General features: G+C 45.2%; 5 protein-coding genes across 7 annotated transcripts in view; 1 reads left to right on the plus strand and 4 right to left on the minus strand.

Moving 5' to 3' along the window:
- Window positions 1-5,674, minus strand: part of spn-D (RAD51 DNA repair protein spindle D) — a 62,186-nt gene extending 56,512 nt beyond the window's left edge. For 2 of the 3 annotated variants that reach the window (XM_086840029.1, XM_086840030.1), the window contains exons 1-5: window positions 5,448-5,674; window positions 5,284-5,390; window positions 5,069-5,226; window positions 4,875-5,003; window positions 4,599-4,809 (exon numbers count right to left, since the gene is read on the minus strand). In XM_086840029.1, the coding sequence (XP_086696155.1) occupies window positions 4,633-4,809; window positions 4,875-5,003; window positions 5,069-5,226; window positions 5,284-5,390; window positions 5,448-5,635 (759 nt within the window). In that variant the 5' untranslated portion in view covers window positions 5,636-5,674 and the 3' untranslated portion in view covers window positions 4,599-4,632. Of the gene's footprint in view, window positions 1-337; window positions 403-4,598; window positions 4,810-4,874; window positions 5,004-5,068; window positions 5,227-5,283; window positions 5,391-5,447 lie in introns of those variants that run through there. The other variant, XM_086840031.1, reaches the window with a different exon arrangement.
- A 110-nt stretch (window positions 5,675-5,784) lies between these two features.
- LOC110186510 (serine palmitoyltransferase small subunit A) lies at window positions 5,785-6,384 on the plus strand. The gene is made up of 2 exons (XM_020955707.2): window positions 5,785-6,014; window positions 6,075-6,384. The coding sequence occupies exons 1-2, from the start codon at window positions 5,930-5,932 to the stop codon at window positions 6,230-6,232; spliced, it is 243 nt and encodes an 80-aa protein (XP_020811366.1). The 5' UTR covers window positions 5,785-5,929; the 3' UTR covers window positions 6,233-6,384.
- On the minus strand, window positions 6,293-7,825 carry ppk31 (pickpocket 31). The gene is made up of 5 exons (XM_020955510.2): window positions 7,686-7,825; window positions 7,410-7,626; window positions 6,699-7,354; window positions 6,540-6,646; window positions 6,293-6,484 (listed from the first exon to the last, which is right to left on the minus strand). The coding sequence occupies exons 1-5, from the start codon at window positions 7,823-7,825 to the stop codon at window positions 6,321-6,323; spliced, it is 1,284 nt and encodes a 427-aa protein (XP_020811169.2). The 3' UTR covers window positions 6,293-6,320.
- A 1,143-nt stretch (window positions 7,826-8,968) lies between these two features.
- Window positions 8,969-10,835, minus strand: LOC110186509 (serine protease grass). Its single transcript, XM_020955704.2, has 4 exons — window positions 10,394-10,835; window positions 10,182-10,333; window positions 9,789-10,114; window positions 8,969-9,722 (listed from the first exon to the last, which is right to left on the minus strand). Exons 1-4 carry the CDS (start codon window positions 10,461-10,463, stop codon window positions 9,116-9,118), a joined length of 1,155 nt encoding a protein of 384 aa, XP_020811363.2. The 5' UTR covers window positions 10,464-10,835; the 3' UTR covers window positions 8,969-9,115.
- Window positions 10,836-13,047: 2,212 nt separating this feature from the next.
- grass (Gram-positive Specific Serine protease) lies at window positions 13,048-14,879 on the minus strand. The gene is made up of 6 exons (XM_086840032.1): window positions 14,682-14,879; window positions 14,435-14,607; window positions 14,002-14,215; window positions 13,875-13,923; window positions 13,620-13,813; window positions 13,048-13,561 (listed from the first exon to the last, which is right to left on the minus strand). The coding sequence occupies exons 1-6, from the start codon at window positions 14,749-14,751 to the stop codon at window positions 13,137-13,139; spliced, it is 1,125 nt and encodes a 374-aa protein (XP_086696158.1). The 5' UTR covers window positions 14,752-14,879; the 3' UTR covers window positions 13,048-13,136.
- Window positions 14,880-14,997: the final 118 nt, after the last annotated feature.

Raw genomic sequence — 14,997 nt, forward strand, 5'->3', positions numbered from 1 at the left:
AAATATGCTCCGAGTTGGGATCCCATTTGAAATATGCGCTAATTGAATGTGAAAACCAAATGCAAGCCCGAAGGACGCACCAGCGAATCGGAATCGAAGGAGATCAGAAGGTCGACGGCAGAGAGAAGAAAGCGAAATCGACAAGCAATGCATTTCGCGTTGTTCGGTTTCTAATTAAAATGCCAAAAACGAGCCGCTCGAATCGAACTAAGCTCCAGCCTCGGCTCCAGCGGATCATCAAGGCCTCGAGGAGCAAGAGTGGAACCCCAATGTGCGTAAAACAAAACGAAATGCCCAAGTTCTCTCTACATATATGAGTGTGTGTTGTTAATGAAGCAGAAAATGCCAGGAATTTTCGCTTGATTGTGCGCGGCCTCTTGTTCTCCTATACTCGTCGATGCACTGAAAACAAATAAGTGTAAAGATTTTCCAATATAAATATTTTCAGAAGAGAAAATAACAAGTACAAGTAAGGACATCTAGGACAGTGAATACAACCCGATGAAGCAACTTGAAGATAAAAGTGGAGGTGATCACAACTTTATTCTCGAATAACTCCTTTCCTTTAATTAAGCTCTATATTTATTCTCTGAGTATATGGCGGCCCAAGTGTTTTATTTAGTTATTGAACAGTGCTAACCCAGACCTGAGAGTTTTGGTAGCCGCCCTTTTCCGAGCCTCTGTGGCAGCAGTGAGCGAAATTTAAGCGGCATTTTTGGCGCTTTTTTCTGCATTATTCTCCTGGTTTTTTATTATTTTTGTTTACCTGCCAGCCTCTCCGCTGATGTTTCGGTGGTTGTTGCTGTTTTTTTAATTAACGCGCGATACGTTTTCGACTTTGAAGGGCCAAGGAGTGCACATGATGGGCATATAACTCATTGGAATTATGGTGGCCGGTGGACGGTGGACAAGGAAGAGGCAGCAGGAACAGAGGCCGGTCCTCGAGTTCAAAAGTGGCCACGGCGAGAACAGAATGTACATAAACTTTATCCGTCTATAATCTAAATATGTTTCTCTGTTGCCGTTGCCGTTGCTCTTTGCGGCGCGCTGTCGTGGCTGTTGCAACAATTTGCAGCAAATTGAAAGCCAATTACGTTGTTTGCAGCATGCCAAGGCAGAGCGAGAGCCGCGGATCGGATCGGATCGGATCGGATCGGCCCGGATCGGAGTCGGAGTTGGAGCAGAGTAGAGGTCTCTGGGCAGGCAGACAGGCGCAATGGCGGGGCACACAGGCCAGCACAGAGGCCTCGCTGGTAGACGACATAAATATCAAATACAGGTCCATAAATTTGAAACCAATTAGCCAACTTAAATTGATAATAGTCGTAGTAGCTGCCGCAAGAGTCGGATCCTAGCATTTGCCTACCACTGGCCCAAGGAGGAGGATCTCCCGCTAATGGCAGTGCGATTTGATGACATACGTCGCTCGTGTTGAGCCGCCAATTTTGCGACCGACAATTGCCGGCTGGCCATATACGTAAGGAGCTACCAGGACCAATGGCCGCGTCTTGTATGTATGTCGGATGTCGTGCCTGTCGTGTCGTTCTAATCACAATTGCTGACTGCTGCCCCTGCTGCTGCTGCGCCTTTTTATGGCGCTTTTATGCAAAACAACTTAATTTCAAATCCCCAATCCCCGAGTCCAGTCCCAATCCCAATCCTAATCCCGGCAACAACAATGCGCCGCGTAAAATATGCACTCAAGGAGGAAGGAGCCGCGAAACGATAGACTCTGGCAGCGAACTCGTACAAATGTTCCGTCCGACGACGAAAGCTGTTATAGAAAATTATCTGAAACTGATTTGATATATATTCAAATAGGCGCTGTGCGACACATGTTGCTGCTGTTACATGCAACATTGCCGTATTTGTTGCACGCAGCAGCAGCAGCAGCAGCAACGAGGAGCCTTCGCCTGGTAGCCTGGTAGTCTTGTGTCGTTGTTATTTGTATGAAATGCTATGGATAACATCGCTAGCAGTAAACGTTTAGTTTGTGTTTTAATTAAAATATTTTCCTGCCACCAGCGGCCACTGGCGGAGGAAGATTGTCGTTGAGAAACACGCTGCAACTGCAACTGGCGACGGGATCAAGATCCAGAGCCACATCCGTGTCGTGGTCGACAAGTGGCATTTATAAGCAACATTATAAACTAATTTAGGCGGGGAGTTGGATTGGCTAATAGACCTGGGGATTGTCCGAGAGAAAGCTAAAAGAAAATAACTTAACTAAGTTTGATACAAAACTAAGAAAATGATTTAAAAAGAACTTTAGTAACATATTTTCCTTAGTGTACTATTTACGAATAAAAAAATCAAATGAAATGATAAATTCGATTAGAATGCCAAGCCATTAGGAGGTAATCCTCCTAACCATTTAAGCCCCCTTAGCGGCCATTAATTGATTAGCTTAGCCCCCCTAAAAGCCATCTCCGAAGAGGGAGAAAGACGGGCCGAAATCACCGAGGAATCACGCTTTATAAATGTCAGGAGGCGACATTAATGTAGCGCATTTATCTAATTAGACAAGCGTTTTGAGCATCCACGCCAAATAAATTAATCAGCTAATCGATGAGCATCAATTTCGGCCATGCAAATGAGATGGTACCGGCTCCGAGCCCAGTTTATTGATGGCCAAACCACATTAAATCGGGCAAATGAGTGCGGAGTCGGGGCCACCCACCGGGAAGTTGGCAAATCCGAAGACCAGGAGGAGAAAGCTGGGCCAGGTGCCTGGGCACCGGGCGACAACTCAATTAATAACAATTTCTCAGAACAATAAGCCGGGCGAGGCAAGAGTGTGTGCAATCCTTTTTGGCCAACATTTGATTATCTCACGGACAGAGTTGGCCGCTTCTGCTGGCTTTAGCCATCCTCGTTGCTGTTGTTAGCTCGCTATCGGTGCTGCCATCGGGGCGGTCGGCGTTGCGGAATTAGCCGCTCTGGGCCTGAACTCTGGCGGAGAGCAGCACGAGGTCGTGGCCAAATTGCCAGGCCATGCTTGCAGACTTCTTTTTTGGCTTTTTGCCTTTTGTTTTAATTGAAACCCGTACGAAATGGAAAATGGGAAATGGGAAATGGAAAATGGACTTTCAACTTGCCAGTTGAGTGAATTAGCCACACGGCCAAAAATATTTTATATGGAATTATAAAAGCTTACAAAAATCAAGCAAGAAACCTACAATGGCGAGAGAATCTATGAAATAAAGCTTTGTTGCCAAGATTCTGGCCAAATTTGGATGAGAACATGTTGAGCAACACCCACCCCTGTTGTAGAAGCAAACTTAATTTGTTGAAGCTTGAAAAACGAATTTTCTCCCAGTGCATCAAGACTATTTCTAATTTTTGGAACCCAGTGCATTGCAGGGCAGTTGGAAAATTTATGGCGGTGTCGAAAATAGCGCCAGCAACTACTCGGTGAAGGCAAAGACGAAGACGATGCGAGCTCGAAGATGTTGATAGCTTTAGCTGAAGTTACTTTCTAATGCTGCTGCAGACAGCAGATGAGGATGTGGATGTGGATGAGGATGAGGATGCATTGCCCACGAAAGTCATAAGCGCAAGAGAGGCAATTAAGTTCGAGCGACAAGTTGCGCCGCTGGAAGCCAGGAAACTCTGACCAGGCGACCGCAGATCTGGAATCGCTTCGCTGCTGCAGCTTGAGTTGGAGTTGGAGCTGTTACATGTTTATGGCTCGAAACGGATCGCACGTAATGGGATTTGCGCTGAGCGACAGCGATAGCCTGTGACTGCAACGGGCATAGTCGCAGATTCAGACTGGCTCTGGCCTCGACTCCACCGCCTCCAGCGCCTCAATAAAGCCGATCGCATTACCAATTAGGCGTGCACACTCGGCTAAACAGCCGCCTCCTTCTGGCAAGTGGAAATTGAATTAGTTGTCGCTTCATATGCGTGACTAGCTGCTGCGGCCCAGAGGAGATCCGTGCTCGGATTTTGTATGCACAGTAAGTAAAATTGTATTAACAGTGCAAGTTTGATGAAAAATACTATGGAATAACTACGCTAATTATATGAAGTCCTTCACTGCATTGTTTAAATTGCATTCTCCTACAATATAATCATCGTTTCTATGTTCATTTCAATTTCTTAAATGTTTTTCTTTTTTATAATAAGTATATAAATTGACCAGCTTTATTTCCCGTGTATTTTCAAAACCTGCAGCTAGCTTGAGAGCCTGAGGCTGGTTTCGCTTTTGGCTTTCGGGCTTGGGTGTCGCCGTTCGTTTGTGTAAACACTTTTTACACTTTGCCACATTCCTGGGCCGCGCGCATAAATCAGCCCAGTGCTCGCCTGTCAATCTGCAAAGCTGCGCCATCGATAGCATCGTCGTAGCCTGGTCTTCGAGGAGTCGAGGCTTTTAGCAAGTGCTCCTAACAGCTGGCTGGGTGTGCGCCTGCTAGTTGTGGCTACATTTACGATTTATGGCATACAGCTAAGGATCCTGTTTTGCCCTAATACTGCAGATGCTCTAAATCGAGCATAATTTAAATTTAACATAATTTATATCAAATTCCTAATTAAGGTGCACTTCGTCTTTGAAAATTCCCCAATAAAACTGAATGAAATGAAATGAAACTTACCAAAAGTAAAAGTCGAATTCAGCAAGAGCAAATCTCACGTCTTAATTAATCTGCAGGCTTTCCAAGACTTGCCCAAGTAGCACTGCCAGCTCTGTGAAAACCAAATGCGCTCATTGATCAGGTGCGAATGCAGCTCCCCCAGGGCGGGCACTACATGGAACTGCTGCCCGTTTCTGCTGCAGCGATGCGTGAGCACATTGGTGACGACCCACTGTCAGGAAAGACTTAACGATTACCAGAGGCGAAGGGAAATGGGTTGAGATTCTCGATACTTACGGCTACATTGTGTTGGGTCTGCAATCTCCTCATGCTTTCATGAAGTTCCAGGAGCAGCTCAAAGCGCTGTGCGCCATCTTCAAGCATGCGCAGTGAAAATGCCAGAGAGTCGATCACAATCAACTTGATCTGCAAGGAATAAACAAGAAACTATGGCTGACTGCTTCGAATTTACAGAAGAAGGAAATAATTACATCTGGATGATCTTGCAGATGTCGGTAGCACATCAAGACACTGGACATTAGCTGAGCCGCGCTGTGACACCCCACATAATGAACCCGTTTAAGCATTCTGGAAGCCTTAAAGTCGGGTGCTATGTCGTTATACCGTTTCTCCAGTTCCTTAGCTAAACCTATAGGTAAACACTGAAATATGGTAGAGAACTAAGTTTTCCTAGGGCAAAACTCACCCAACAATCGCTCTGGATGAAAGTCCTGTCGGGTGTCTATGAATAAGGCGCTGCCTTCCAATCCGCCCACACTTTTGGGTATTTGCACATTTAAGCAAAGTTGTAAGCTGTTTTTAAGGGCAGTATTTAATCAGTAAATCACTAATAGAGAATTGAATTCATACCATAGTTGAGTCTTTCCACTGCCCGAGTTTCCTATTAACTCGGTTATTTGTCCCAAGCTGATTCCACCTCCAAAGTGCGTGTCCAGGCCTTTGTGACCCGTCAGTATTTTGTTAGTCGGACTTTGAGAAGTATTCCAGCAAGAATTATTAAATAAATTGCTGGTTTTGAAGACCGATTGACTTGCCATAACTTTAGTTAAGAAAAAGGCGCAAAAATAAAAACAAAAAACATATGTTTAGAGTGACCAACTGGGTTGGTTCATACCCAGAGACGGTTATCAAAGTTCTCAACCTTCTCTGTTATGGAGGTCTTTGGTATAGTTTTGGTATTTTCTTTAAAGTCTGGGACTACCAAACCGATAACTTTTTTATCGATAGGCCCATTGGTATTTTGACAGCATCTGAATAATCAGCTGGTTTTGTTTACAATCTTGCATTTTTATTTGTTTTCGTGAGTCTTCATTGGAATTTAATCACCCAAAATGGTAGATTTCAAGCACGTCTACCGCCAGTACGAGCTGATAACATGCATAAACATGCTGGAGCCCTGGGAGCGAAAACTGATTAGTGAGTACTTGCACCCAAAATCTAATGAAACAGCAATATTAGATTGTCTACTTTCCCTAGATGGATTCTTCTTGATAATGATGGCCTTGGTTATATTCTCCAGTTTTATGTATCTGCCGAGCTATCTGGAGACCCTGGCGCACTTTGTGACGCCGCCCCAGTGGCACAGCTCCTCGGAGAATGTGGTCTATGTGGCACAGAAGATGGCCCGAAGTTGAGCTTTCTGATACATACATATATACACACGTACACTCGCAAGGAAGGAATGACAACTATGATTTAAAGTTAGCAATACTATTATGTGATTTATTTCGACTGGTCCAAGATCTGTAAATATTTAACTGTGCCAACAACGAATCGCTTGACCCAATTCCCAATGGTTTTTCTGTAACGGATGCACAGGACGATGGCCTCCACGATACGCAGGGCGGATGTGTTGAAAAACAGACCCACTAGGCCGCCAAGCGAAACTGGAATGAAAGAGGTTAGTCTGTCTAATAGGTTCCTAAAAATCTTGTGGCTAACTTAGAAAATCAAGGATGGTTTTGGTCACCCTGCGAACATAGCGCTGTGTGGGCAACTCCACCAGAGCCACACGGATCTTAGAGACATCGTCGGTGGCTTCGTCATCTCTGTGTGAAACAGTATTGTTAAAGGCGGACAATTTGTATGGAAGTAACTTACTCATCCGGAGAGTTGTAGATAATGTTGTACTCGGGCTCCTCGCAGGAGCTCATGCACTCGCAGGACTTTCGCTCCGTCATAATCTTGTCCCTTATGCGCGTGAGACAGATGAGGCCGCGGTAATCGCAGGCCGGCAGGGAATTATGGCCCGGCATCGCCATAAAATGGCTGGTGCAATTGCAGTTGGCCAGCTGCAGCAAGACGGTGCACTCCACCACGCAACCGGAGTAGCTGTAGAACTCGTAAATGCCCTGACGCTCCGCTACATGCTCGTGGCCGTACCGGCAGCGTCGCTGCTCCATGCTCAGATCCTGAACGCTCTCGTCATTGTGCACCTCAATCACGTTCAGAATCAGCTCCTTGTAGTGTCCCAGCAGCACTGTCTCCCGGATCATGCCCTCGGACAGCTGGTAGGGCACATCGATGGGTGCATGGACATACAGCTGAATGTCGGCGGCAGCATGGAAATTTAGGTGTCCGGGTCCCGTCTCCCGGTTGTTGGTGAACTGCACCTGTGCCACCTTGCGGGCCTGGTGCGAATTGAAGGAGTAGCACAACCCATACTCCGTGGGCACCGGCAGGAACTCGTCGCAGCAGTCGAACAGCTTATTCAGGTAGGTGCAGTTCACCAGCAGCTGATGGCACTTGGTGCGAAACTGTCGGACAAGAGGAATCAATTGTGTATTCCCAGTTGAAGTACTGTCTACTTACCACCTCCACAAGGATGGTAAAGTTGGCGGGGCATCGAAGCCGGGCGCAATCCTCGCAGCTGCTGCAGACGCCGCGGTAGAAGACAATTTCTGAAATGAAGTCATCAATGTGGATATCATGCTCCACGCCAAAATGTGAGTCACTCAGGTCCCAAATCCTCTCGGCATTGTATATCTCGCAAACGGTAATGGCCGGAAAGGTAGAGTTCCAGTTCAAGCTAATCAATAAACCCGGGTAAGTAATTTTCAAAGCTCTTGGCTTGTTGGCTTAACTCACTAAATGGTGTCCAGATTAAAGGAGACCGACGAGGACACATAGCTGTGCAGCAGGGACATGGAGACACTGCCGAAGAAAGGCAGCGAATGGTAAAAGGTCACCAAATACAGAATGCTGAATACAAGTAGAGATTCGTACATATATGTACATAAGGTTCGTAATATTAAATTGGGAATCAAAAGTTAGAAGATATAGGAAACTTGGAAAAATATTAATAAATACAATTAATAGACTGACCCCTTTAAAACCAAACCCTGGATGCGGTTAAAGTTCATTGTGAACCATCCAGTGGATAAATTCTAACTACTCGTTCAAGTTCAGCTGAGGTATATGCTACCTGGTATCCATTCTTGCCAGAACAAAGGCTTCCTCCGATAGCCATCTTAGCCATTGTTCTGGGCGTACGGCCTACATTAGGTAAAATACCAAACTTTTATGGGCCTCGGATACCCTTTGAAACAGACGTGCCTGGCGATTATTAATTGTTATATAAACTATAGTCATTCTAAGCACATAAATAATATGCAGACATTTCAAGTTCGTAGGTCAGTACAGTTATACAAAGGAAAAACAATGATCTGGGAATACCCCGAATCGCAATAAAAAAATTTCGCAAGGAAATTAAACTTATCTCTCTGATAAATCTGGTTCTGGTTTTATGTACACACATATAATCTGAACAATAAATACAGCTACTAACCGCAAAGTATGGCATGCCAATTGCATTACTTTTGCAACTAATGAGTCAGAGCTATAGGTATATATACATATATAATACCCATCTATATCATCAGCTAATAACAATATGCAAAAGAGGTTCGACAGAGAAATCATGATTCCGAGTACCTAATTTCTTCCACCAGAGAGATGTGGGTCCGTATATTTCAGCACGTGCTTAGATGACTCACTTGAGACTAACTAAATTTCAGACTTAATCCCTTGATTTATGACGTGATCGTAAGGAACTGTCATTGATTAAGGTAGTGGTTTCTAGCAAAAAAAAAGGGTTCCCCAGGTTGCTTTGAAATCCCCAGGTTCTTTTCCTATGAGTCAGTATATTTTACGCTTTCATATTTAAACTAGAACTGGTAGAAGTAGTTCAAATAAGAGCTTAATGACTAAGATTTGTTCATATAAAAATTGATATTAAATTTAACAAGAATGAAACATATATATATTCTTCACTGTGCTGCAAACTTCTGACTAAAATTGAAATAATGTTTATAAGAGAACTCTGATTTTCAGAAATCCTCCCCACCACACCAAATACCAAACTTCACGTCTTTTAATGCTGCTTACATCTCATATATTAAAATAATTTATAAAACCACTAGGAGTAACTATGGCAAGGGTTCTTAGGACTACGGACATAAATAGGGTTACGTTTAGGGGGTAATCTGGACCGATGGACTGCCGTCTACTGACTGACACTACTGCAGGACCTGAGTGATCCAGGGCAACATGTCGATGACGCTGGCGAAAACTCCCGGCTGATGGTTGTTCCGACCGCACCACTGTCCACCGAAGGAGACCACGCCGTACTGGACGTAGCGGATGGTTCTCTTGAAGTTGTGCTTGAAGAACAGCGGGCTGCCGGAGTCGCCCGGACAGGTATGCTGGAGATCTTCGCCGGTGGCGCAAATGTGGTTGTCGTTCACCTCGCCCTTGTTGTAATACTGGCGACACGTGTCCAGGCTCTGGCGCGTCACGATGGCCTTCTGGAGCGTGTTGGAGACCTCCTGCTTGTCCGTCTTTCCCCAGCCGGCAATGAAGAAATCTTGGTTGAAGGTCAGCTCCTGCGAGCGCTGATCAATGGGGAGGCACACGGGTTGGATGTGGCTCTTGGGCCTGACCTGCTCCTTCAGCCGGACGACTGCCAAGTCATAGTTAATCTGGCCATGCACATAGTTAGGATGAACGTGAACCCGGTCCACCTCGTATTCCTCATAGGGTGGCTGACAGATCCTCTTGAAGCCGCCCAGAATAGTGCAGTCCTCTTCCTTGCTCAAGTCATGTTCGCCCAGGCGTACAGCAATTCTACAAAGAATACCCAATTATGTTAGTTAGCACTCAGATAGTCAGGAAACATGTTTAAATACTAACACGTCCGGTTGCTGGATGATGCAGTGGGCGGCGGTCAAGACATGCCGATCGCTGATCAGGCTGCCGCCGCAGAAGAAGGGACGCTGGGAGTCGCTCCTGTACTTGAGCAGTGCCATCCAGGGGAACTCGCCCAGTCTGGCCTGAATGCCTCCGCTGACCTTCGGGTTGCCCTTGTTGCCACAGTTCGTAAAGGAGTTCAGGTATTGAAGACCCTGCCTGCTGTAGCTATTGATGTCACCGTTGGTCGCCCGCACCACCTTCGTCTGTGTCGTCTGAGTGTTGCTAGCTTGGGGAGTCGCTTCATTGCGGCAACAAATATGAACTTCCTGAAGGAAAAATTAGAAAAATTCCCTTAAAACGAAGCTCAGACGGGACATGTACGAATCTACTTACATTCGTATTCCCATCGCACCTCATCTGCCGCAGTTGGTTGCCAATCTGTCGTGGGATATTACGTCCATAGACCTCGATGAGCTTCTGAATGAAGGCGCACTCACTGGGCGGGACGCACTGACCCGCTCCACCCACGGTAGTGAAACAGCTCTCTGTAATCAAGTTTTTCATAAACCCACCGCTTCCTGCACCTAATCTCTGTATCAACTTACGACTGAGAACCGCCTCCAACATGACGAAGCTTAGGATCGCCGTAAACAACAGGGCAGATCGAGAACCCATCCTGTCAGATCTGTGATTTATGCTCTTCCTGTTGTTGTCTCAAGTCACCGATTGCCGATGCTGTGCTAGTGTTGCTAGTGTTGCTAGTGGGGATCACGTTTCCGATCCCAGATTTCAAAATTCAACGCGCGCGCTCAACCGTGCTCTCAACGTCTCAACTTGGAATGAACCGCAGGTTGTCGTGTGCCGGGCTTTTGTAGCTCGGATTCGCGTGCTCTCGGGGGAATCGCTAATGCAAACCTCATTAATGACCCATCGACGAGCGTAATCCCAGATCGAGCAACAGGTTTTAGCAAGACGACTCGTGCTCGGGTCTCAGACTCGGAGATATAGTGTTAGATATTCGGTATTATCTAGCATATATCTGTTTACTTGCTAGAGAGGCAAAGTAACAATTATTTAATTTAATCACAACCAAAGGTATTGATTGAAATTTTAATCACCATAAGTCTAAATTAATTCCAGAAAAAAAGACTTCGAGCTGATAAGAAGTATAGAGATTTTTGATTGTTGAAATCTATTTTTGAGTAATCAAAAGAACACAAAAAACATGTTGTTATTCTTTAATATATTCATTAATCAGGGCACGTGCTCATAGAATCATAATGGATTCAAATCTTCTGTGCATAAATCTGATAAATCTATTACCAGACCGCTCTCTCTGATTGAACAACTTATCCAGAGAAATCAATAACTCTCTCAATTTCACATCAAATAACTTATAAAATTATAGTACAATTCATAAAAAAAGAGAGCTTATTTAAGATTGAGAAATTTTCCTGTTGAGCTCCCCAAATGTCAGGGGAGTCCCTCCAGTTGCTCTGTGACATTGGGCGTCCTCGTCCTAACTTTCAGCGCCTGATCGAATATGTGGATCCAGTCGAAGAAGAAAACAAAGCAGTTCGATGGAGAACAGATCTGTCCAGGAGGGCCTCACGCATCTCCACCTCCATTATGAGGTGGGATCGCAGGACAAGCAGGCTAAGGATTAACCCTTACACTCTCCACAATCTACGTTTCAAGCGACGACCCAAGCTTAGGGATATCTTCCGAAGCGAATCATCCGCTAAGAAGCCGAAAAAGCGGAATCAGGAGGACTCAAAGCAACTCCAGACTAAGCCAATTGTGATGATCAAACCCAATTCCAGCAGGACGAGGCCTTCTGGCACCTTCCAGGCTGCTCTGCTGGGCGTGGAACTGAGACGTTTGATGACGCAGTACAGAGTGTCGGTCAGCGATCTTCACGGGAGGCTGCAGTTGCTCAGTTTTGAGCTGGAGGAAATGGAGCTCCAGTGAAAGGAGCTTTGATGTCATAACCCAAGACTCGGACAAAATATTCTTGAAAAATAATATGTGCACTTTAGTTTCTATAAAAGTTAGTTTTTAATTTGCACCTGGGAAAAGTCAAGGCCCACCCCCAGATAAACGGTCTTGGATCTGGGAGCGTGGGAAAAGCGATTAAATTCCAGGAAACCCCCCAGAGCAAATGGATCGTTGTCCGCCCATATATTCTCAACACAAATAATAGTCTCTCTTCCAATCTGGAAACAAGTTTCCCTACCTTTAATTAACTGAGAGTCTCTCCCGTTCTACTCGCCAAAGTAGTAATGCCTCACCCGGGGACTGGCACGCGTCCCCCAAGCAGGTGTGGGTCGAACACTCATTAGAATCGGTACTTTTTCTCGCAATTAATTCGTTGTATTAATTCCAACATCTCAAGTTTCCCATTCCCCCGTGGTAGACAGCAGCAACGGCTACCTGAGCGCCAGATCGAAACCCGTTCTTTTGGATATGTGTAACATGGAATTTCCAGTGACAGAAATTCCCAGCATCATCGTTGGGGCTGGGTCTCAAAATGTGCGATGCGTGCGAACAAAAAACCCCCCGAAATTTGCGTTTATTTTTTTGTGAAGTATATAAAGGCAGTCACGCCCTGTAGGATAGGTCGCGGAATCACTTTATGAAGTTGGTTTTGTGGTTAATAATCATAAAGAATACTCCACTGGCTAAACTTATCGCTATGCGGTAAAAATTTAATTGTAGACAGCTATTTCTCAATTGTTCTCTTCTATCACATTGCGCAATAATTCTGATAGGTAATAAAATTCAAAATTAACTGCTAGGCAAAAGCCATTGAATAATAATTGTATACAAGTGTACTATGTTTTCTTATGATTCATTTCAAAGGAAACGTCAGTGCAATTCAGTATTGACGACGATTTACTAAATTAATTAAAGACTGTATAAACCAAAACTTAATATTTTATAGCATAATAAAAGATATATGTACATATATGTATAACTGCATTTGTGGATCATAGTTAGTAATAGATCATAAATAGTAGGGTAAAGTAATAAGAATTTTTGACCTAGGGATGCCACACGAAATATTTTAGGTTTCAAGCTTGTGAATAAATGTCACGCTATAAGAAAATCATTTCTTTTTAAAAGTAATATTTTTGTCTAGATTTTCTCCTCTAAATATTATTCTTCAAAGAAATTAATACCAAATGGTTCCTATTTGTTTAATTACCCATCTAGTTATTTATTAACGCATTAGTTCCCAATAAAAACCGCAAATAAGTTAACACATATGCATATCATATATTTTTTTTAGGCTTGACTAATCCTAGGTGCGCTTTCTAACAATTATGATGACTCCTGCTCCTCCTCTCAGAGGCCATTACTGGCCATGGTGTCAGTGATCCACTGGACAAACTCCCCCACATTGGTGTACAGGCCCGGCAGACTGATCTGACCGCAGGTGACCACGCCCTGGCTAACGATCCCAAACTCCACCATTCGTGGGGCAAACTGCCCCAGGTAGGGGACAGGCGCCTGCAGGGGACCACCGGAGTCGCCTTTGCAGGAATCCTGGAGATCGCCGCCGCCCACACAGAGCTGGGAGAGAGGAACGTTGCGCCGATAGGCCTGGGAGCAGGCAGTTCGTGGCTGCAGCGGCACATTCGCCTGGAGGAGCACATCCGAGGTGGAGCCGTTCTCCGTGGTGCCCCAGCCAGTAACGAAGTATGTATTGATCTCCTCCGCCTTCTGCTTCAGCTCATCGGTGACAGGTAGGCAAATGGGACTGATGTGCTCTAGATAAGAGGTGGTGTCATTAGCTATAGTCAGGGGACTGAATTTCCAATCTCTTACTCTGGAAGGTGACACTCTGATTGAGGCGCAGCAGGGCTATATCGTTCAGATAGTGTCGGGTATCGTACTGCTCATGGATCAAATGCTTCTCAATGCCCACATCCACCACCGGTGGAGCACACTTGGGCTTGCGTCCTTGATTCCGGCAGTCCTTTTCCGTGGAGATCCGGTGTTCACCCAGGCGGATTTCGTAGCTGAAAGTAATTAGGAAGTGAACCTTTATGTTTATATTATTAATTGATTTCTTTCACTTACAGTTCATCCTCGAGTCCAGACACGCAGTGGGCAGCAGTTAAAATATATCCTTTAACATTTCACAATAATTATATATCACAATAATACTTAAAAATCGGAAATTAAAACCCAAGAAAGGGACACTTACTCTCCGAGATTAGGGCTCCGCCGCAAAGAAACTGCGACTCTCCAAAACGATTGTAGCGGAGCAGGGCCATCCAAGGTCTGGAGGAGAGCTTCACCTCGTATCCATTGGACACCCGGTGGCTGACAAAGTTTCCGCAGTCAAAGTTCTCGGCCTTGAAAAGGCTCATCACCTTGGAATTGTGCTGGATCTGGGATGAGGCACAGCAAAAGTGACGCTAAAAAGAAGCAGGGAGAAAGTGTAATAAACAAGCTTTGAATAATTAGAATACATCTTATCTGTAATTTCTATATGCTGCCGTAACAAATATATATGTTAATTTAAAAATAACTCATTGTCGACATTCGTTATTAAGTCAATAATCATTGAACTGCAATTGCTTTCTATATTTTTATTTTATCTCATTTTTAAATTAATTTGTAAACATATCACTCACCACCCCATTGAACTCCCCGCATGTTGCCTTCTGCAAATAGCTGGCATACTCGGGCGGCACCTTCTGCCCGGCCTTCTGGCTCTCCATGAGCCGCTCCTCGATGTTCCGGCAGGAGGAGAAGGGCATGCAGCGGCCCTGGTCGCCATCGGGGGTGCTGCACTCATCGGCGTAGGCTGACCCATGTAATTGGATACCAATATTAGCATTGCATAGACGCGCGGATCCGCGTTCTGAGAACTCCTCTAACCTGCTCGAGCAGCTCCCAGCGAGACGAGGGCGATGGCAATGGTGACGACGAGGCGGCAGCCGCTTATCATAGCGCTGGAGTGCTGATCTGGGACCTGATCCGAGAGACGTTGAAACCTGTACTGATGCGTGTGACGACGCGCGGCGGGATCTTGACAGACAACAGACGCTGACGCTCCAAGCTCGACTGGGAGATCGTGCGACGAGCAATCTGGTTTTAAGTGTATTTCCCCCCCGGAACTCGGATTGTGAGAGCGAAAGCGAGATTAATCAAAAGCTTAGCCGGCCCAGGCCTTTTAATTTGTATAGAGAACCAT

This window comes from Drosophila serrata, unplaced genomic scaffold (genome assembly GCF_035046125.1).
Source record: "Drosophila serrata isolate PLE 108 unplaced genomic scaffold, ASM3504612v1 contig_382, whole genome shotgun sequence".
NCBI lineage: Eukaryota > Metazoa > Arthropoda > Insecta > Diptera > Drosophilidae > Drosophila > Drosophila serrata.